The sequence below is a fragment of the Trachurus japonicus genome, chromosome 13 (assembly GCF_045865225.1).
Source record: "Trachurus japonicus isolate A0001 chromosome 13, Traja_1.0".
Taxonomy (NCBI): Eukaryota; Metazoa; Chordata; class Actinopteri; order Carangiformes; family Carangidae; genus Trachurus; species Trachurus japonicus.
In genome coordinates, this window is record NC_140919.1 from 35,848,697 (window position 1) to 35,871,184 (window position 22,488).

A 22,488-nucleotide genomic window follows, 5' to 3' on the forward strand; every position below is an offset into this window, starting at 1 on the left:
TTGAGGGAAAATGGGACAAGAGAAGAGTGTTAAGATGTGAAGGGCACTGATCACTCGCTTCGGCCTTCACTGGCCTTTTGAGAGCCACTTATTAGTTTTCATCTTTGATTACGAGGCAGCTCCCGTCGGCGCAGCATATATTAACCCCCGCTACCTCTTCTCCTGGTGTCTATTGCTCTGCAATCTTCAGCTTAACCAGGTTTGACTTTTAATGGCCCTTATCATGCTGATAGAGTCAAGTGTGTGGAGAATGGTGGCAGAAATGTCAAAGAATAACACGGACAGATAGAGGAAATGGAAAGAGTGGCAATAATGCTGCATGTGGTTCTCTTTTAAGTTGTGCTTCAACGCGGAGACAATTTGTACAGAGCTAAATGAAAAAAAAAAGCAGATTTCCCTTTTAGCTTTTTCTTGTGATATATGTATGTGACTACCTTTTGGAAGAGTGCTCTTATGTATACCTATCCATGCTCCAGGGGACTTGTGGGAAAATTGGCATGAGTTCTCTAATGGTGAATAGTTTTCATTCACTTTAGGCTGATGTATGATGTTACATGTGGGAGCGCTGGAGATGTGTTGTTGGAAGCTTGTCTAGTCTGAGCCATGGGTTTTGTACGCTGAAACTGTGTGGGATCAAAACCCCAGAGGAACATGTCTTCTCACAATAGCAGACGCTCAATATCTCAATAAACCCACATTCGACAGCGACCTCCGTCCAATTCCGTCGTTAATGAAGCTGTGAATTTGAGAGGTGACATGTGAGATAAATAATGCAACATGGCCTATTTTTTTGTTTCTGATTAATTCATTTTCCTCCCTCTTTGTACCTCCCGCCTCCTATTATTTTCTACTCTACTTGTCAAATTGATACAAAATAGTTGCTGATGCATTACAAGCAGATATGAGTTTGTGTTAATAGCTTCAGTGTAACTTCAAATATTTTATTGTAGCTCCTATGATGTATGTGGCTTGTAATCTCAATGAATGTCATAGTTGATGATGATGGGGGTTTAATGAAGCTTTGAGCTTAAGATCCCATCTATTCTGTTCTATGGTGGAGCAGATAATACACTGTAACACACAAAAATCAACAGGGTTCTTTATTGTTTATTTTATGATTTATGGAAATACTCAGAATAATAGCCTATTTCAATTTCCCTTTTTTGCCACTACACTGTCTTCCACAAGAACCAGAGAGAAAACCCTTGTTTGTTTCATGATTTGATCAGAAGTGCAACAGACTTGTGACCCTCTATGGACCAGATGATGATATATAATGTGAAAGGGGTCATTCGAAATTATATATTTGTTCAACTTTTTAAGCATTTTAAACCCTTTTGTTTTGGCTTCATGAGTAAAACTCAAATGTTTTGTGTCTGCAACCACAAACGGCAGCACCAAAGAGTAGATGGACGAAGTTAGTTCAAGTAAAAGAGCCATACATTTCCCTCAGATGTTGATAGCTATGTAATGGACTTCTCTATAGGTGAACAGACACAGGACTCTATCTACAGGACTAAATGATAGTTACTGTAACGGTGCGCTCTATCTTGGATGTCTTAATGGAAAAAAAAGAATGCTACTTAATATAATTTGCTAAAGCATAAAAAACAAAGACGTGAAGGAAATTTTAATTAAAACTGTTCTTTATTAGTGACTCTGTAAATATTCAGATGTGTACTTAAGATTAAGCTCGGTTTTTGTTGTAACAGATGGTCAATGCAGTGCATAAAATCCAGATAAATCCTGAATCTGGAATCATCATTGTTCAGCAACAGTAAGAGCAGCTATCTGGATGTTTGCTGTATTTACACAACCTTCAATAGACTTTTGGTTTGTCTTGACCTTGAGCTGATGTGTCTCAGGATGCTCAGGTGGAGACTTGTTTTGCTCATAAACCAATTGTGAAATCTGTTAGAAGTGAAATCTCATAGGAGTAGGAGGAACTCAAGTTCACTGTTTTATTCACGTAGCTGTTTGTTTCTCTCTCCACATACTTCACGGTGTTACCAATAGTACATTCATGATTTGTCATGCACCTTGGGAGGTAAGGCACAAGACTCAGATTCATATGCTTGTGTGTGTGTGTGTATATGTGTGTGTTATGGTCCCGACTCCCTAGAGTGGGCATTTACTGTACAACTTGAGAAATATTGGGAACAAAATTTGTGTCACAGCTATGTCTGCCCTCAGGACAGAGAGCCTGTTAGCAAGTACTCTACTCAGCATGTGTTCTGTTAAGTACGCTTTAATATGTGTTTCAAATACATGAGAGATTTGACTTTAGTTGTCTTTGAAGATAATCACCCATGTCCTCTCAGAATATTCATCATGGTATTTTGTGCGCAAGTGTGCATGTGTGTGTGTGCATGTCCTTAAAAGGATAGAAAGAAGATTAAAATGTTCTACAGCGTCACAGATATTTTTGTACTTTCTACTTTTATTCACTTCCAAGGGGGTAATAAACTGTTTGTAGTTTTAAACCCTGAAGATTTTGAGTAATTAAGTCCTTTTTCCATACTGTCCATGCTTTTTTCCCTCTCACCTTCGGAATCAGAATCAGAAAACCTTTATTGTCCCCTGCACATGGCAGTGGAAATTTGTCTTAGTTTTTCAGGTTTGGTTTTCCTGGAGATTCCCAACTCCCCCTCACAGTTATTGAAACCTCTGTTGTAAGAACACTCATAGAAATGTTTTTATACCATTGCCAAATATTTATTCATTACAGATTTATTCAATCAATCAGTCCAGAGTTCCTTGGACTTCTTGACTCTATTGGTATTTTTCATCTTTCAGTGTAGATTACAGTGCCTCTCAGATTATCTTGTATGAGGAGACTGTCCTTTTACCTGGCGGACTTGGCTCCAGCCTCTGTGTTGACAAGCATTCAACCAACTGAAGTGCCCTTGAATAAGTCTCTCTGAGCACCTCCAGAGAGAAGATGAGGAGCTCTAACAAGGCACTTGCCACTGTCAACAGGCTACAGTTGATTGAATCTTTTAGTGTATCTTCTCCATTATGACTGGTGTGGCTTCATTTTTTGACCTCTTCTGTGTAAAATTAAAGAAAGTAAGTATGTGTAATATTACTGTATAATACTAATATTTTGTACACTGATATCAGGTGTGGTGTTGTTCTCTCACTGCAGCCAAACATTAATATTAAACATAGTGAAAGGGGGAAGACAGTCCTACTGATATCTATTTGTGCGTTCCATAAATCGAATATATTTTTTAATTTGATTTTTTTTGCTCTTCATTTACCGTAATGTTATGGTGTATGTGCAAACTGATGCATGTAAACATAGACGTATTGCATACATGAAAGCACACGATACATGGACACAAAAGCACAACCAACTACACTCTGTAATACTGTACACAAAAACACACAGCCATGTGTGCACTCACTCCGCTAATGAGGATGGAAATCTCCATGCCTCTCTGTCATTCTCCGTCTGTATCCCTGCCACCGGCTGTCATGAAAAGTAAAAAGTTTGAAGTTTCGTCTTTCATCCTGTTTCGATGCCGGACTGTGCCTGGCAGTCAAGCAATCAAACACAAAGTCACTGCTCACCATCATTTCAGTCCCTCTGTTCTCCTCTTCAGAACACTTCACCATTACGTTGCCTCTCTGAGTATTCCCCTGCTCCTTCAAGTGTCTTTAATTGAACCTTTAGCTAACTGATGACTGCCAGAAATTGAGTTTCTCTGCACAGTACAGAATATGATGCACATACAGAGTGTATTGTATAGTGCGGTGCAACAATTCATTGCAGGGGCAGACAATGAATTGCCACCACTTTGCGCCCAGTGTGAAACTGTGGGGTGGTGTTGAAGCCGATGGAGCAGATAAAGATATGAATGACATTGTATTGAAAGCAACCGTAATGCAGCAGCAAATGGTTCCAACACTACCCAGCATTTAACTCTGCCTGTCAACCAAATTACCCAAAATACGAACAAACAAAAAGGTTTTTATCTGTGATGTGTTCAATTCAGCTGCAACATTTCATTCCAGAGTCGGTTTCCTCATTACTCTGAATCTTTTGACACCAATGAAGCAGCCCAGTCGTAATTTCCACCTGCCTCAGCATGAGGCAGAAATTCTTTTCCCTCAGTGCCTAGAGGCGCTCTCTGAAACTTAAAACAGAGAGACACACATTAGCTATGTCTCTCTCTCTCTATGAGATCTCTCTGTTCCTGCTCTGAGCTGCTTTCAGGAACAGGTCAGTGGATAACAGAAAAGCCGCCCTGTGTGTTCACACAGTGGCATCTCTGTTGTCGTTTTGGACTCTGACCCACATCAGCTGCTGTCTGCTCCACTAATGGTGCGACTTGGTGACTCTTTGCCTTACCTCTTGAAATAAAGGCGGACACCTGTTCCTTTTGTGTCTTAATATAGTGCTTCACTGACCTCAGTGTTTGTGTTTTTATCTCCAGTGGAGCGATGCATGAGTGTGATGCAGTCCGGGACACAGATGGTAAAGCTGAAGACAGGATCCAAAGGGCTGGTGAGGCTCTTCTACCTGGATGAACATCGCTCCTGCATCCGCTGGAAGCCCTCACGCAAGAGTGAGAAGGCCAAGAGTGAGTATGCGTGCAAACACATAAACACACACCAACTGAACTACACATACCAAGTATGACTAAAAAAGGAAGTTTTTTATGTAAGGTTTTTATCATTTAAAGCAGAAGTAAGCGGAATGTTTGTGTTAATATAAGTCTTAAATAGTTATATCTTCCGACAGCAATCACATATATAGAGTGTTTGGTCTGAAACACGGGTCTGTCAGTCACTCTGCTCTGCTGTAAGCCGAGGAGAAAACTTTCCTTGTATCCTACAACCTTTATCCAATGAGGAGAGAGAACGGCATAAAGGGGCGGTCCTCTCTGTGTGTGCAGCCAAGGGATGCGCGTGCATGTGGTGACGTAGGGACAAGGGCGGGGACTGCTAACTCCATCGGCTGACAGGAAGTTAGCCAAAACGACCGGATCGCTTACTTCTGCTTTAAGAACAAGAATGCTCTTGTAATGCTTTTTTAAAAAAATGTCAAGTTGTGATTTGTAACCCTGGGTATCTATCAAAGAGGAGACCTCTGTAGCCTGAGGTGGAATGTCTCTGGTGAAAACAGACTGGCACATGAATATTTATTGTAGAAAGTCCCACTTGACATCTTTAAAAATTTTTTTGACGTTTAAACAAACTTCTATTCTGAAAATAATCATGTAGTGTTCAACTCCAGCACTGCAATGATAAAATTCACAACCAAAGGTATCTAAACTGATAATTATATACGCAATGTACTGTATATCACTGAAAATAAGGTTGATTTGTTAAAGGGATAGTTCACCCTAGAATGATATTTCGCTCATTATCTACTCACCCTCATGTTGACTAAGGGCTGGAAGAATTTTCAGAGTCCACCGTCCCTTCTCTGAGTTACAGGGGGTCTTGGCGTAGCAGTGCATTTCAATGCAACGGTTGCAAAGGGACACCAGAGCTCTTCGTAAAAAAACACACACAAAAAAACATCCAAATACCTCCATGATGCTCGTATGTAATGTCCGTCTTGTGCTGAAGCCCCAAATTGCGTAATTGTCCCGAAAAAAATTAAATAAGTCCACATTCCAAGCATGTTTGTAGCATTAGCTCCTAGTGTCTGTTGTCCGGTTCCGCTGCCAGCGCGCATGCGCAAGGTTCGCACTGAGACCGACTCGCTTCCTTGTTTACCCCGGCGAAGGACTAGAAGCAGTCCGTAATAGCCTGCCTTGCACTGGGACAACACTTTTTCGTGCAATTTTGGCCTCTTAAAACATATTTTAGCCATGGCTGAAGATTTTGATGTCGAGGACGAGCTGCATTTCTTTGCTGAGCCGTATTTGTACGAGCCAGAACCTTGCGCATGCGCGCTGGCAGCGGAAGAACAGACACTAGGAGCTAATGCTACAAACATGCTTGGAATGTGGACTTATTTAATTTTTTTCGGGACAATTACGCAATTTGGGGCTTCAGCACAAGACGGACATTACATACGAGCATCATGGAGGTATTTGGATGTTTTTTTGTGTGTGTTTTTTTACGAAGAGCTCTGGTGTCCCTTTGCAACCGTTGCATTGAAATGCACTGCTACGCCAAGACCCCCTGTAACTCAGAGGGGTGGACTCTGAAAATTCTTCCAGCCCTTAGTCAACATGAGGGTGAGTAGATAATGAGCGAAATATCATTCTAGGGTGAACTATCCCTTTAAAGATTAAACCCTGAACCTCAAACCCCTCAGAACAATCAGTACTGGGCCATTTGGATATTTCTGAGCAGAGTTCCTTAGAGCATTTGAGTCTTTAGATGTTGGACTTAAATTTTGTAAACCCACATCCTTAAAATGTCAAAAGAAGAAGACATTATCAAAAACTTCGAGCACTGCCTTTAGTTGTCGGACATCAGAATTCAGTGCAGGATTACTCAGGACTTGAAAACTTTATTGAGCGGTCCTTCATCACCGTCAACTCTTTGAACTAATAAACTTTGTTTCTTAGAGCTTTTGACCCTTTGGACATTTTTATTCAATTGCAGTGAGTGATTGATCTCTTGACCTTAAAAGTCCATTGTTTCTCTGAGCGATTCGGGACATTTAAACTGTCTTTCTTCTTGTGTCTCTCCTTCTGAAGTGCCACACAAGGATTGAACCCACAACCTCAAAACTTTCCTCTGATGCCTTGAGCCATTTGTTTAGTCATTCACAACACCAGTCTTCACTTTGGTTGTTGAACTTCAAAAGTCACTGAGGCTCAAAAATCAAACCTCACTTCAAATTAGTCTATAGCACACTAGAACTCAACCATTTCCTTAGAGCTTTGGACTGTTTCCCTTGGGTGCTGTCCAAAAAAAGAAAGGTTGGGACCACCTTTAGCAGATCACGGTGGCTGTGAGAGGAAAGGTACTGGAGTAACTGGGCTATTCAGTGGTTTAAGTTCATGTGCTTGATTCCTGTGAGATACATACAATAAAGGGAAGAATCAAAACCTACAAAAATCAAAATAAGGAGCTGAAATATCTGTTCAAATGGGTCAGGGAGTTGAAGGACTACTCTGGTCTGGGGGTCTTCGATTTGAGCGGCAGGGAGTTTTAAATCCAGCGCTGAGATATTCAAAGTCTCTAGAAAATAAGGATAAATTGTCTCACCAAGTAGTTATTCGTGTCCGAGGAAGGCCTGGAATATTTATGGTTGAGTTCGAACTTTATGAGGCTGCATTAATTTTGAAGTCCAACACTCAGAGTGAAAGTGCTTGGAGAGATAAGCTCTTAAAGCAGAAGGGTACTTGCTGGTGTGTTGGGTTTGTTCCTGACTATAAGGTGCCGACAGTGCAGTGTCGAGGTTGAATCCTGCTCACTCTTAGTATCTGCAGCATCAAAACTAATCCTGAAGTGCACACACACACCACCACCACCTGCCCAGTTCTTTCTTTGACTGTGCTTTAATGTGTGTGTGCTGTCTGTCAGGGCAGGATCAAAACAATACAGCCGTTTCACTTTCAGTCATAGTAGAATTTCAGAAATGAGGTTATGTAAAGGGATGAGCGTAATGGAGAAAATGGGCATGGATGATTTTGCAACGGATTATCACAAAATACACATTTTAGGTGGGTAGGAAGGCAATTAATTGAATAAAATCTTTAAATCCTTAACTCTTTAATCTGTTGGTTGAATATAATGGAATTTCTCAAATCACAAAGCGCATTAGTGCACTGATGAGAGTCATTACTGGACTGTATTATTTGCACGAGACACCTTTAACAGCAAGTTATGGGATCACACCTCAGAGAGACTCTGTGAGGAGCGAGCTGAAGAGACAGAAGAGCACATGTGTAAATACATGTCTACTGCAGGGTGTTTCTCTCTCCTAACAAAGACAGAGAATCAAAGCTGGCTATGTTTATACTCCAATCTCATTAGACAGTGCTACACTCGGGAGCCCACGGGAATTGCCTTCTCTGTGTATTTTTACACATGGCAGAAATGCAGAGAGTGTGGAGATTGCATAATGCTGTTCAGGGTTTATTGCTGATCATGGCTTTGTATGTCAACGATTCTTTTTACGCCTTTACTGGTGATTTTATTTTATTTTTTTTTATGCACTCGACTTCTTGGTCTGTGTGCTCCAGTCATGCCTCAGTCATTAGGGATCCACCATCCTCTGAACCCAAGACATCTGCTGATATCTGATATCAGTTTGCCATTTTACTTTCATCTTTTGAACAAGGTTTTCTGAAGGTAACACGAAGTAACTGATTGCACATTCTTTTTAATAAATGAATGCTTAGATGTAGTATATTGGCTCTTCATACTTTCCAAAAGCAGCTGGACACTGTAAAGTATTTGTATTTCTTGGAGACTGGCTGTGGATGAATACATACACATCTGATGCTCTGCTATATTTATGATGAATGTGGGACTGACTCAAATAAAACTCAAGTGTGTGTGTGTGTGTGTGTGTGTGTGTGTGTGTGTGTGTGTGTGTGTGTTCATGGTAATGAAGGAACATGTAACCCACTGCAACGATGTGGATCACTGATGTATTTTTAATGGCAATAACAGGTCTACAGCTCAGGGGAGTAGACTATATCAGGCTGCAGCCAGAGAAGCAATACTTGTCAGTATCATAGTCGGTTTTGGTCTCTTCATGGGATGTTTAACCAATGAGAAAGATGCACCAATTTCATTTTTAGGCTGTTTAACCTTTAATCAAACTCGTCTTTTCTCTCTCCCTTTCTCTTCCCACTTCTTCTCCTGATCAGTCACCATTGATTCGCTGTACAAAGTGACAGAGGGCGGTCAATCAGACATCTTCCATCGGCATGCAGACGGCAGCTTCGACCCGGCCTGCTGTTTCACAGTGTACCATGGAAACCACATGGAGTCCCTGGACCTGGTGACGTCCAACGCTGAAGAAGCCAGAACCTGGATCACTGGCCTCCGTTACCTGATGGCCGGGATCAGCGATGAGGACTCACTGGCCAAACGGCAGCGTACACACAACCAATATCCTTTAAGAAAAGACTGAGACACAGATCACTGTTGCCAGATGAAACACGGTGCCCTGTCAAAAGCAGACCGGTGTGCTTGTATGATTTTGTGATTTTTGAGTTCACAGAGAAACAATCCATTTTTCAAAAGAAAGTGATTTTTGAGGTTTAACTTTTGTAAAATATGAGGAACCATAGTTCTAGAAAATGAGATACTTATGGTTTATTTAGTTTCATCCACCTGCAGCCCAGTGTTAGACACTCTTGGTAATATGTGGTGGATCATCGTTCTGTAACGATTAAGACAACATTGACTTGAAATACTTGAAAGTAGATGCACAAATGACTGTATCCATATATAAACAGTCTCTACATACACACGTGGTATACCCAAGTTTCCTTAACATGTGTGTCTGTGACGTGGATGAAGCAGACGTTTGAGGAGGCAGATAAAAACGGAGATGGTCTCTTGAACATCGAAGAGATCTACCAACTTCTCCACAAGCTGAATGTGAATCTGCCACGCAGGAAGGTCAAGCAAATGTTTCAGGTGAGAAACTGCAGTTGCTGAACTGACTAAACCCTAAACCCTGGCCAATACACAGTGCCCACAGATAAGGCTACAGCAGCTATATTGATTATCATACATTTCATTTATTTCAGAGGCATCATCATAAAGGTGAATAGAACTCAAACACATTCATATACATATACCATTAAATTAAAAAAAAAAAGACGTTTGAATCCATTTGAATTTCTAAAATTCTTTATAAATATTTGAGATCAGTGATGTCACATTACTGTTGCATTTTCTATTTTTATATAAATGAGCAAGAAATATTTCATGTGTTCATAAGTGACAGAAACACTTTTAGAGGAAAAGGATAAAGTTGTTAAAGGATGGGCTGCTTCAATTTTTAAAACAGAAGTCACATTGAGTGATGTCAGAAATCCACACTCTGATTAGGAGCATGCAGCAACTCATTGCAGCGCTGAAGGCAATTAATATTTGATTTCTCACGTTTTCAATTTCTTGTTTTATCATCTATGTAACAAACACAAATTTGTTCTTCTAGCAAGCATGATTGATTCAAACAATCAATGTCTTTAATTATAAAAGTTAATTATGCTGACAGTGGGGGTTAATCTTTTTGTTTGTTTGCACTTTGATTGATGTTTTAATTTGGATAAGGGTGAGTTGGCCCATTTTAGGGGTGTCCGTTACAAATGTGCGACTCGCAAACTCAGACTCACAGCGCAGAATTAGGGGCAGAAATAACTGAAGCTTAGTCAAAGATAAAGAAGTAAAAAAAAAACAACAACAAAAAAAAACATGCTACCACAATCAAAGCAGTCAGACAGTAGACAAAACCAAAGGGATTAAGATTAGGAGTTCAGACAATAAAGACAAAGTGGTGATCCTGGCTTGTATTTGTCTGAGTGCTTTCCCTAACATAGCACCACATCTTTGCCCCTGACAGGTCCATCAGACCATGATAACATTTAATAAAAAGGGAACTGCAATGCAAAACTTTTATTACTGTTAATTTTCCAGTTCACCCCCCCTCCCCCAGAAGATTCTCTTTCAATACTGATATATTTCATTAAATTATCAACATTGAATATTCCTATCTAAGCAACCATCAAAGTCATATTTGGAAACAAAAGCACATTTAGTTATTATCCATGAAGCAAATTCTGATTGATTCCGGAAAGTATGTGGGGCCACGTTTCCGTGTCCAATATAAACAATGAGGATCACGAACAGCAACTTAATTACAGAAATCTCTCATGTAAAACAACTAAAATTGCAACAACTTGCATTGATGTATGGAGCCATTAATAATCATACAGTACAAAGCTGGTTTGAAAAAGGCTTTGGATATTATTAGAACTAACTGACAGGTGTAAATCCTTATTTCAGCTCAGAGTGAACTTGGAAACTCGGAAGTGAAATTGTCATACAGCATTTTATTTCATTTCAGTTCAGTTTTCTGCTATGATGAAAATATCCAAAGTGTTCCCTGAACCCTTTTCTCCACTACCAGTAATTCAGAGTTGATACAGTGAAGCTGAAAGTCTTATTTGTTCATAATGGGCTAAACTGTCATTTTGCACTGTAAATCACTCCATCCTCTTGAGTCTAGATTAGATTTCATTACCTTATCCCTTCACATTTAAGCTTTGGTAGTCAGCAGCGTTGCAACCAGAACAGCTTGTGCCGTTGCTTAAAATACCCTGAATCTGTTTGTTTTCTGTCCATGCATTTCTGATGAAGTCCATCACAGTAATTTATCCTGCTGGTTACGTGTAGACTCTGTCTGTGATCGAATCCCTGGTGCCCACAGCGAGCTCATTATGGGAGTGTGATGGCGGCATTAGCTGGTATTATTAGATTTGGTGTGGAGTCGAATGGGCCCCCGTGAGATCAAGGTAATATGAGAAACTGGATCCCAGAGAGCAGACGGGGCGATGTGGTAGGATAAAATGAGCAGCAAGCCACATGTGGTGACATATGAGGTTGGGAAAAGAAAAAAAAATAGGTTGGAGATGTAATGTGTTTGTATCGTAATAGCTGATACAATGTGTGTGGTTACTGGTGTGAATTTGTGTTAGTGTGAAAGTGAGAGAATCATGACAAGAGATGGAGGAAAGACGAGACAGTTTGCCATTGCACATGTGCACAGCTGTTCCCCTGTGCGCACCTTTATATACCAGGTCTACGCATTTTCTAATTTTAATCTGTATGCATTGACTGGTACTGTATCAGGGTTGATACTGGCTCATCACTCACACTAAATATTGATTTTCCAACATATATGAGTGCCTATTAATTAGAGTGAATTGCCGTTATGACTCACTTGAGTCATGTTGGCTGGTTTCTTGTGAGGAGCGATGATTATCCGGTTTTGTTTTGCCACTCACCACTGAGTATGGAATGATGTATTGATCCCACCATGGTTTGCAGCAGACACACAGACTGTGGTCGTGGTTGGAAGGAGCAAATCCTGAAAGTTTTTTTTCCACATTTATCCTGAATATATCGATTTTAAGAGTTTTCTTCTTGTTTTCATGCTTGATTTTGATCAGTTCCTTCAAAATTTTCTGTTTGTTGCTTTGGATGAGGATAAAGCAAATGGAGTCTCTACAGTTGAACCATTAAAGTAGTAATCAAATAACTTAACATGTTTCACTTATTCACCCACACAGGAAGCAGACACGGACGATCAGCAGGGCACTCTGACGTACGAAGAGTTCTCGGTCTTCTACAAGATGATGTCTCTGAGACGGGACGTGTTCCTGCTGATGATGGCGTACAGCGACAGGAAGGACCACCTGACAGTGGACGAGCTGGCCAACTTCCTGCGGAATGAGCAGAAGGTGAGATGATAAGCTGGTCGCACTGATCTTTGGTTAGAGGCAATAAAGCGCTCTGCCAGTGTCGTATCAAGCCGACAAGTTTTTCATGCGGTGTGCAGACTACTTTCAAATTGAGATCCAGGCACAGGAAAGAGATATTTCTCTCCACCCTCTCTTTTGTCTAACCTGTAGCTCCCTCTGTCTCAGCTGTCTGCCCGGAGCAGTCTCCTCCGCTAAGCCAATCCATCACGCCTGAAATTGTTTTACTCTCTCAGTGTTTTTCTTTGTGTTTGTGACACACTCCCTTTGCTCTTACATTGTAATTTGTCATCATGCTGTATTTATCATCTCCAGTGTGTGATACTTGGCATTTACACTGTTCTCCGAGCTGCTGGTTTGACAATTACTTTAATGGCAAGACAAATTTAGTGTAAAAATAAGAAGTAATTCGGACTCCATTTAGCTTTCATACTGGGACGATATACCAAGGACGTTCACGTCGCCCGGATCGGCGTCACCGGGGCCCCACCCTGGAGCCAGGCCTGGGGTTGGGGCTCGCAGGCGAGCGCCTGGTGGCCGGGTCTCCGCCCACGGGACCCGGCCGGGCCCAGCCCGAAGGAGCGACGTGGGCCCGCCTTCCAGTAGGCCCACCACCCGCAGGAAGGACCATGAGGGGTCGGTGCCGTGTGTTTTGGGTGGCAGCCGTGGGCGGGGGCCCCGGCGACCCAATCCCCGGACAACGACTCTGGCTTTAGGGACATGGAATGTCACCTCGCTGGGGGGGAAAGAGCCTGAGCTCGTGCGGGAGGCTGAGAGGTATCGACTAGAGATAGTCGGGCTCACCTCCACGCACAGCCTGGGCTCTGGAACCCAACTCCTTGAGAGAGGCTGGACTCTCTTCCACTCTGGAGTTGCCCATGGTGAGAGGCGGCGAGCTGGTGTGGGCTTGCTCATAGCCCCCCAGCTCAGCCGCCATGTGTTGGAGTTCTCCCCACTGAACGAGAGGGTCGTTTCCCTACGCCTTCGGGTCGGGGATAGGTCTCTCACGGTTGTCTCGGCCTACGGGCCGAACGGCAGTGCAGAGTACCCGGCCTTCCTGGAGGCCCTGGGAGGGGTGCTGGAAAGTGCTCCAACCGGGGACTCCATCGTTCTGCTGGGGGACTTCAACGCTCACGTGGGCAGCGACAGTGTTACCTGGAGAGGTGTGATTGGGAGGAACGGCCTCCCCGATCTGAACCCGAGCGGTGTTTTGTTATTGGACTTCTGTGCTAGCCACAGTTTGTCCATAACGAACACCATGTTCAGGCATAAGGGTGTCCATCAGTGCACGTGGCACCAGGACACCCTAGGCCGGAGGTCAATGATCGACTTTGTAGTCGTGTCATCTGATCTCCGGCCGTATGTCTTGGACACTCGGGTGAAGAGAGGGGCTGAGCTGTCAACTGATCACCATCTGGTGGTGAGTTGGATCCGCTGGCAGGGGAGGAAGCTGGTCAGACTTGGCAGACCCAAGCGTATCGTGAGGGTCTGCTGGGAACGTCTGGCAGAATCCCCTGTCAGGGAGGTCTTCAACTCCCACCTCCGGGAGAGCTTTGACCGGATTCCGAGGGAGGCCGGAGACATTGAGTCTGAATGGACCATGTTCTCCACTTCCATTGTTGACGCGGCCGTCCGGAGCTGTGGCCGTAAGGTCTCCGGTGCTTGTCGTGGCGGTAATCCCCGAACCCGGTGGTGGACACCAGAAGTAAGGGATGCCGTCAAGCTGAAGAAGGAGTCCTACCGAGCCTGGCTAGCTCGGGGGACTCCCGAGGCAGCTGACGGGTACCGGCAGGCCAAGCGGACGGCAGCCCGGGCGGTCGCGGAAGCAAAAACTCGGGTCTGGGAAAAGTTCGGGGAGGCCATGGAGGAGGACTACCGGTCGGCCTCGAGGAAATTCTGGCAAACCGTCCGACGCCTCAGGAGGGGGAAGCAGTGCTCCGCCAACACTGTTTACAGTGGAGGAGGGGAGCTGTTGACCTCGACTGGGGATATCGTCGGACGGTGGAAGGAATACTTCGAGGATCTCCTCAATCCCACTGACACGCCTTCCGTCGAGGAAGCAGAGGCTGAGGATTCAGAGGTTGATTCATTCATCACCCAAGCTGAAGTCACTGAGGTAGTCCGGAAGCTCCTCAGTGGCAAGGCACCGGGGGTGGATGAGATCCGCCCTGAGTACCTCAAGTCTCTGGATGTTGCGGGGCTGTCGTGGCTGACACGCCTCTGCAGCATCGCGTGGCAGTCGGGGACAGTGCCTCTGGACTGGCAGACCGGGGTGGTGGTCCCTCTCTTCAAAAAGGGGGACCGGAGGGTGTGTTCCAACTACCGGGGGATCACACTCCTCAGCCTCCCGGGGAAAGTCTATTCCAGGGTGCTGGAGAGGAGAATTCGGCCGATAGTCGAACCTCGGATTCAGGAGGAACAATGCGGTTTTCGTCCTGGCCGTGGAACGCTGGACCAGCTCTACACCCTCCGCAGGGTGCTCGAGGGTGCATGGGAGTTTGCCCAACCAGTCCACATGTGTTTTGTGGACTTGGAGAAGGCTTTCGACCGTGTCCCACGTGGCATCCTGTGGGAGGTGCTTCGAGAGTATGGGGTCGGAGGCCCTCTGCTGAGGGCTGTACGGTCCCTGTATGACCGGAGCAGGAGCTTGGTTCGCATTGCCGGCAGTAAGTCAGACCTGTTCCCGGTGCGTGTTGGACTCCGGCAGGGCTGCCCTTTGTCACCGGTTCTGTTCATTATTTATATGGACAGAATTTCTAGGCGCAGCCAAGGGCCGGAGGGGGTACGGTTCGGGAGCCACTTGATTTCATCTCTGCTTTTTGCAGATGATGTGGTCTTGTTGGCTCCCTCGAGCCAGGACCTTCAGCATGCACTGGGGCGGTTTGCAGCCGAGTGTGAAGCAGCTGGGATGAGAATCAGCACCTCTAAGTCCGAGGCCATGGTTCTCGACCGGAAAAAGGCGGCTTGCACCCTCCAGGTCGGGGGAGAGTTCCTGCCTCAGGTGGAGGAGTTTAAGTATCTTGGGGCCTTGTTCACGAGTGAGGGGAGAACGGAGCGCGAGATCGACAGGCGGATCGGTGCGGCGGCCGCAGTAATGCGGTCATTGTATCGGTCCGTCGTGGTGAAGAAGGAGCTGAGCCGAAAGGCAAAGCTCTCGATTTACCGGTCGATCTACGTTCCCACCCTCACCTATGGTCATGAACTCTGGGTCATGACCGAAAGAACGGGATCCCGGATACAAGCGGCCGAAATGAGTTTCCTCCGCAGGGTGGCGGGGCGCTCCCTTAGAGATAGGGTGAGGAGCTCTGTCACCCGGGAGGAGCTCGGAGTAGAGCCGCTGCTCCTCCACATCGAGAGGAGCCAGCTGAGGTGGCTCGGGCACCTGTATAGGATGCCCCCTGGACGCCTCCCTCGTGAGGTGTTCCGGGCATGTCCCACCGGGAGGAGGCCCCGAGGAAGACCCAGGACACGCTGGAGTGACTACGTCACTCGGCTGGCCTGGGAACGCCTTGGGGTCCCCCCGGAAGAGCTGGAGGAAGTGTCCGGGGAGAGGGAAGTCTGGGGATCCCTGCTCCGACTGCTGCCCCCGCGACCCGACTCCGGATCAAGCGGATGAAAATGGATGGATGGATGGATGGACTGGGACGAACCATTGTTATTTACTATATTTCAAAGAGTATGGGTGTGTTTGCATATTTTGCTCATCTATTGTATTTCATGCTGGTGAAATCCAAGCAAAAACACTAGTGTCACTTCATAAACAAGTCTTAAAAGTCTTGAACAGGAAACTACAACAACAACAACAACAACGTTGCAATGACTGTGTTGTTCTGCGTAAACACAGCATTATGAGTTTTGAGAATTGAATCTTGCATTTTGATATTCATCTGGTGGCCAGAATAACTCACAATATTGCACATCTGCTGCTGAAAACATATGTTCAATTTTGCTCTGAACAGATGACCATAGCCTCAAGGTCGACTCTTTAGGGAGAGTGAAGAATCCCTTCAAGCAGCTCTGCCTTTACACGACCTGTCTTTTATTTTCAGCCTCCCTGATTTAGCAGGAAAAAGGGAGGATTTTAAGGGAACGTGACGTGTCAACAATAATTTGACACACAGGATTCACCCTTGACTCTCGTATTCATTCTGTGTCTGACTGTCTACATAAAAACAAGACAGGGTATAAACCTGGTATATGACTAGCTTTCCGGCTTCTCTGGAGCTGCCAGGAAGCGGAGCCACGCTTCCAATTCACTGAGCCTCGCCTATTGCAGCAATTTATTACATGTACCTTTAATGATAAAGGAGGCAGAGGAATAGATGACACACCAAGCAGGAGAGAGCAGGAGACTACGAAAGAGAAAAAGAAAGTCTATAACTGCGAAGCGAAGATATGAGAATTGGATAAACAACAGAAATGTGAACTGGAAATGAGACACTTCCTGTCGCACGTCAGCACAGCAATAAAAGTCCAGTTTAGTAATAAAGGGTTTTGTCTTCTGAAACAGCTTTTCATTTCAAACAGTCACAGAAAGTTTCGAGTATTGTAACAGTAAGTGTTGTTTTTACGCTTAAAAGGAGACAATCAAAATGAGGCTCAGTAGTAAATTTAGAAATAAAGGCCAGTCTCTAATACAAGTTTCTAAAGACCTGAGTTGAATAAAACAGTCACTGTTCATGGAAATACAGCAGCAAAGACTGTTGTGGATCTGTTTAAATACCCCCCAGCGACAGAAACTATAACAAATAATTTGGAAAACTCACTCACTCACTCACTCACTCACTCACTCACTCACTCACTCACTCACTCACTCACTCACTCACTCACTCACTCACTCACTCACTCACTCACTCACTCACTCACTCACTCACTCACTCACTCACTTTTGCTTAATCTGTTCAAAGGCATGGAGTTAATGTTTTCATACATGCTATCTAATGTATAAATAGATTAATTATAGATAGATTAAATAAATAACTTAAAGCAGAAGTAAGTGATATATTTGTGTTAATATAAGTCTTAAATAGTTATATCTTCCGACAGCAATCACTTACATAGAGTGTTTGGACTGAAACACGGGTCTGTCAGTCACTCTGCTCTGCTCTGAGCCGAAGAGAAAACATTTATCGTATCCTACAGTTTTTATCCAATGAGGAGAGAGAACGGCATGCAGGGCTGTGTGTGCAGCCAAGGAACGCCGTGAATGTGGTGACGTAGGGACGAGGACTGTTATGGTGCGTTCAAGGAAACTCGTATTTTTCTGACCGTGAAGTGGTACCAGTTTGATCTGGTACGAGTTCACCGGTCGGAAGTTACGAGTGGCCGTTATAGTGACTTTCACCGGTAAAACAGGTCGGAAAAACACGAGTGGGTTGCCTGAAACGCTACAAAGTCGTAAGTTGTGACTTGAAGCTGTAATTTACGATTTCAAAAGCCTGCCTGGAACGCAGCATTAGCGAAAACGACCGGACCACTTACTTCTGCTTTAAAGCAGAAGTAAGCGGAATGTTTGTGTTAATATAAGTCTTAAATAGTTATATCTTCCGACAGCAATCACTTACATAGAGTGATTGGTCCGAAACACGGGTCTGTCAGTCACTCTGCTCTGCTGTAAGCCGAGGACAAAACTTCTTGTATACTTCCTTGTATCCTACAACCTTTATCCAATGGATCCATGACGAGGGCGGGGACTGCTAACTCCATCAGCTGACAAAAAGTTAGCCAAAACGACCGGATCACTTACTTCTGCTTTAACTAAACTGAACTAAACCCTTATGCTCATATCTTTTCTCCACAGATGGCCAATGTGACTCCAGAGTATGTTGCAGAAATCATTGACAAGTTTGAGATGTCTGAAGAGAATAAACAAAGAAGCGTTTTGGGGATTGAAGGTAACGTTCACTATCATCTTCTTTCTTGACTTTGTTTTCACTCCCTCCCTCCCTTATGTAGCTACTGGAGGGCGCACGTAACACTTGATCAGCTCATTGTAAAACATTTATTTATTTCGTGAAGTAAATGTGGTGATTTTTGTACGTACAGAGCCCCGAAGTAGCCCTGCTCTTCTGTCCAACACACACCTGAAGCTTCACTTTTCGCGTCGAGGACGCGCATGCAGCGTGATCTGACATCACGTCCGCAGGACAGTGCGGGAAATTTGGGTTCCGAATTGAAATACGCGATTGGGCTCATTCTTTCTGGTTTTGAACGCTTCATCACCCATTAGCATTAAAAAACTTAAAACGCATGTGTATTTCTTCACATATCCTGCCACAGGTTCCTTTAAGTTTTGTCATGCCGTATAAATTCAGAATGCTGTCTTTGACAACAAAATAAATGCATTTTACAATCAAGCTTTCAGAGCTCTATTGTCTGCAACTGAATTCACAAATCCTTAACAGAAGAAATGGAATATTAATCACCATCTTTTCTCCTTTCCAATGGTTTGATAATTAATTTATCAAAATTAAATTGTAAAACTGTTCAATTGAAACTTGAAAGTACGAAAGAAAATTGGTCTGGCTTTGCAGCTTTCCACTTATCCCAATTCACACAAAGTGTTTATTCCCCTGAATGTTTTTGAATTAGCCACTCTCAAAATCAAATTAACATGTAAACTTCTCCAGTTAAATTTCAATTGAGCATACCAGATTTCATAATCTACCGATATAACTGCTCACTATAAAAAACATCTGTAAAGATAGAATAATGACAATTTAGAGGTTTCATATCTGACACATGTCCATGTCTGAGTGTCATATACTGTAGTAGTAATGCAGGTGTGACTGGAAGGTGACCTTAAGGGAGACGAAGGAGTGAGGACTCAGTAGGGTAGATGGAGTGAGAAAGTGGGAAGTCAGAATGAGGGCGCAGGGAAAGAGAAACAGAAATGTGCGACAGAAAGGAGCACAGTGACTATGGGGAGAGGAGGAGAGCGGAGGAAGAGGAGGTGGGGTGAGACTAATCTTGTCATTGGAGGCATGAAGGCTAACACTGAATGTGTCTGGCTGATCAGACCAGTATGCCTGATGCCCTCCCTGCAGGCCAGAAATCTGTGCATTTAAACAGGCAATGTGCACAGATGTGACGGAAATGTAGAAACAGATTTACATTATCATCGTAGTACAGTGTGTGGAGCTGTTACCTATATTATTTGACCTCTTTGTATATTGTGTACAGTATCCAGTATAGGTCCTAGAAGTATTCATGTTACACTTAGGCTGTTCAAATTTGGATGTAGCCAAGATGGTACCATGACGAGATTGCATGTCCAGTCCGATCATGGACTTTCCATAGCAAAAAAATCTCTCCTCTATTTGCATCACATTTTCCATTTCCTCTCCTCAGTCAACTCATCCACAGCAGTCTGCCTCTTTTCCTGTGTCTTCTTTCGTGCTTATTTCCGATTTCCTGCTCTTGGTATTCCTGTCTCATTTTTATTCCTCCTCTCTGGATGAAAGGATGCTTTATTCTCTGTCACTCCACTTCATGCTGTAGGCTATCACCTACAAAAAAATAGTTGAAACCACGGTACTGTGTTTTGAATGTGCTTGTGTGTGTCATCCTTCAATATTTCCTGGAGCTCAGCCTGCTGATGAAGAGGTGCACAGATGTCACAGTTAGAAGCTGTTAAAAGTTGCATGATATGATCTGGTTGCTGGGAGTTTCAAATCAAAAACTTTCTTTCTCTTACTTGTATTTCCGGATGTTCTATAACAGGCAACAACTAGGTGGTATACAGGAGGCGTTCAATGACAAGCAATATTTTAAGTTATTTCCTGTGCTCCACTTTGAGCAATCCACAGGCTCAGCCACAAAGACACAGAAATGCTTTTATCTAAATGCTAACATCAGCATGCTAACAAGCTTACAAGATAACATGCTGACGTTAGCAGGTGAAATATCTATGAAGTTCAACATGTTATTTAGCATGTTAGCATGCTTATATTTTTTAATAGCACATATTTTCATTTCTGATTGCATTATTTAGATTATATTTAATTACATTATTTACATCGTATTAGTTTTATTTTATTCATATTTATCTTATTTATTCTATTTATAAGGTCAGTTTAGGAGCAATCAGGAGACATTTCACATGTTAGCCTACTCTGTGACTTCTGTATGTGACAAATAAAGTAATCTTGTAATCTTGTAAATATAACAGAGTTGAAGGGAATGTCATTTGAGGAATGTCATTTGTGAGATATTTTGCAGTGTGGTTGATAACGTTGATGTGCTGGTGGTGGTAGGTGGAGATAAAGAGCAAGGAGATAATTAAAGTAATTAAAATCCATCCTCTGGGCACCAGGAATGTGTGCATGAGATTTCATAGGAAATCATCCAACAGATTTCACTTTAAAATGTATCAGCTTCATAAAGCTAAAATGAATGGATGGATGGACCAATGGATGAATGGAAAAAGGACAAGATGAAGCATTTAAGTCAGTAGGATTCATCATCTGGGAGTGAACGTCTGTAGAAAATTTCATATGTCAGGGTATATCCAGAGATCTTATCAGCTGGTGCTGCCATTCACAGAGCCAAACCAATATCCTGAGTTGCTGCAGAAACAGAGTGGACACTAAGCTTAATTCTGCTATACACTGATTCATTGACCCTGTCTCCTTGTAATTCACTTTCTCTCTCTTTTTTTTTTATTTGTGTATTTATCTTCAGGTTTTACAAGTTTCATGCGCAGTCCACCATGTGACATTTTCAACCCTCTGCACCATGAGGTCAATCAAGACATGGAGCAGCCACTCTGTAACTACTTCATCGCCTCCTCTCATAACACATATCTGACTGGAGACCAGCTTCTCTCCCACTCCAAGACCGACATGTACGCCTGGGTGCTGCAGTCCGGCTGCCGCTGCGTAGAAGGTGGCCATGTGTTTACATTTAATCACACTTCAAGGGTTTAGCTGCTTCTGTTTCAGGATGCTGGTGTTGTGTTCATGCTGCCTCATCTCAACGTCTTGCTAGGACACTTGAATGGAACAGAAATCCTAATGATATTAGTAACACTTGATTTTCTTACTATGAAATGTTGGAAACATCCTATTGGACAAGGTGGCTTTAATGGCTCCTTAGTTTTGTGCTAAAAATGGGCCAAAACAGTTACTGTAAGGGGCATTTGTGGCTTTATAGGACATTTATTGCTCAGCATAACATTTTTTTCTTAATGTTTTTAAATTAACACTTAATGTGTGGTAATAAAATTTCAAAGAGTCCCACAGATGCAGTAACACCCTACTACAATGTAGCACAGTAAATGTGCTGTTGGTGAGGATTATTTGCACAATTTGTGACCTAGACTGAATCATCAGAATGTGTTCATTAGGAGGATAAGAAATAGTGGAAGAAAAGCTGCAATGTTTCTCGATATTCAAAGATTAACAGTGAGGAGAGGCAGAAACTGAGAACAGAGAGAGAAAGAGAGAAAAAGAGAGAGAGAGAGAAGTTAGAAGATAGAAATGTTTTCCACATTGATGCATCATTTCCTGATTTTTTTCCTGCAGTGGACTGTTGGGACGGTCCTGATGGAGAGCCGATGGTCCAACACGGCTACACTCTGACCTCCAAGATACCATTCAAGTCTGTCATAGAGGCCATCAATAAATATGCCTTCATAAATAACCAGTGAGTCAAAGCTCCCTATGGTACAATATGTGTGTGTTATTGTATGTGTGTGTGTGTGTGTGTGTGTGTGTTATAATATACATGATTGTTTACTATACACTTCCATTATCCCATAGGTATTGTTGAGGGAAAAAAATGGCCTACAATCCCAAATAGAAATGTAATTTTACTTATTTCCTCTTTAGTTTATTCACACATAAATCTGACAGTAGAATAAATAATATTCTTGGCTTCAGGACCAACAGCACAGCATTCCTCCATACAGTACATACACACATACACAGATTGTATTATTGATTGTATATTGTCCTCTGCTGTTTAATGCTGTTGCCTCATGCCCTACACTGTGGGAGAAACCCACACACATTTACTGTTCCACCCTAATTTAAAAAAAAACAACAACTGTACAGCTACTTTGATT

General features: G+C 43.2%; 1 protein-coding gene across 5 annotated transcripts in view; it reads left to right on the forward strand.

Moving 5' to 3' along the window:
• plch1 (phospholipase C, eta 1) overlaps nucleotides 1-22,488 on the forward strand; it is a 62,988-nt gene that overhangs the window by 19,680 nt on the left and 20,820 nt on the right. For all 5 annotated transcript variants that reach the window (XM_085796270.1, XM_085796268.1, XM_085796269.1 and 2 more), the window contains 7 exons: nucleotides 4,443-4,589; nucleotides 8,796-9,039; nucleotides 9,444-9,573; nucleotides 12,234-12,404; nucleotides 18,223-18,316; nucleotides 21,105-21,308; nucleotides 21,947-22,067. In XM_085796270.1, coding sequence (XP_085652396.1) covers nucleotides 4,443-4,589; nucleotides 8,796-9,039; nucleotides 9,444-9,573; nucleotides 12,234-12,404; nucleotides 18,223-18,316; nucleotides 21,105-21,308; nucleotides 21,947-22,067 — 1,111 coding nt within the window. The remainder of the gene's footprint in view (nucleotides 1-4,442; nucleotides 4,590-8,795; nucleotides 9,040-9,443; nucleotides 9,574-12,233; nucleotides 12,405-18,222; nucleotides 18,317-21,104; nucleotides 21,309-21,946; nucleotides 22,068-22,488) is intronic.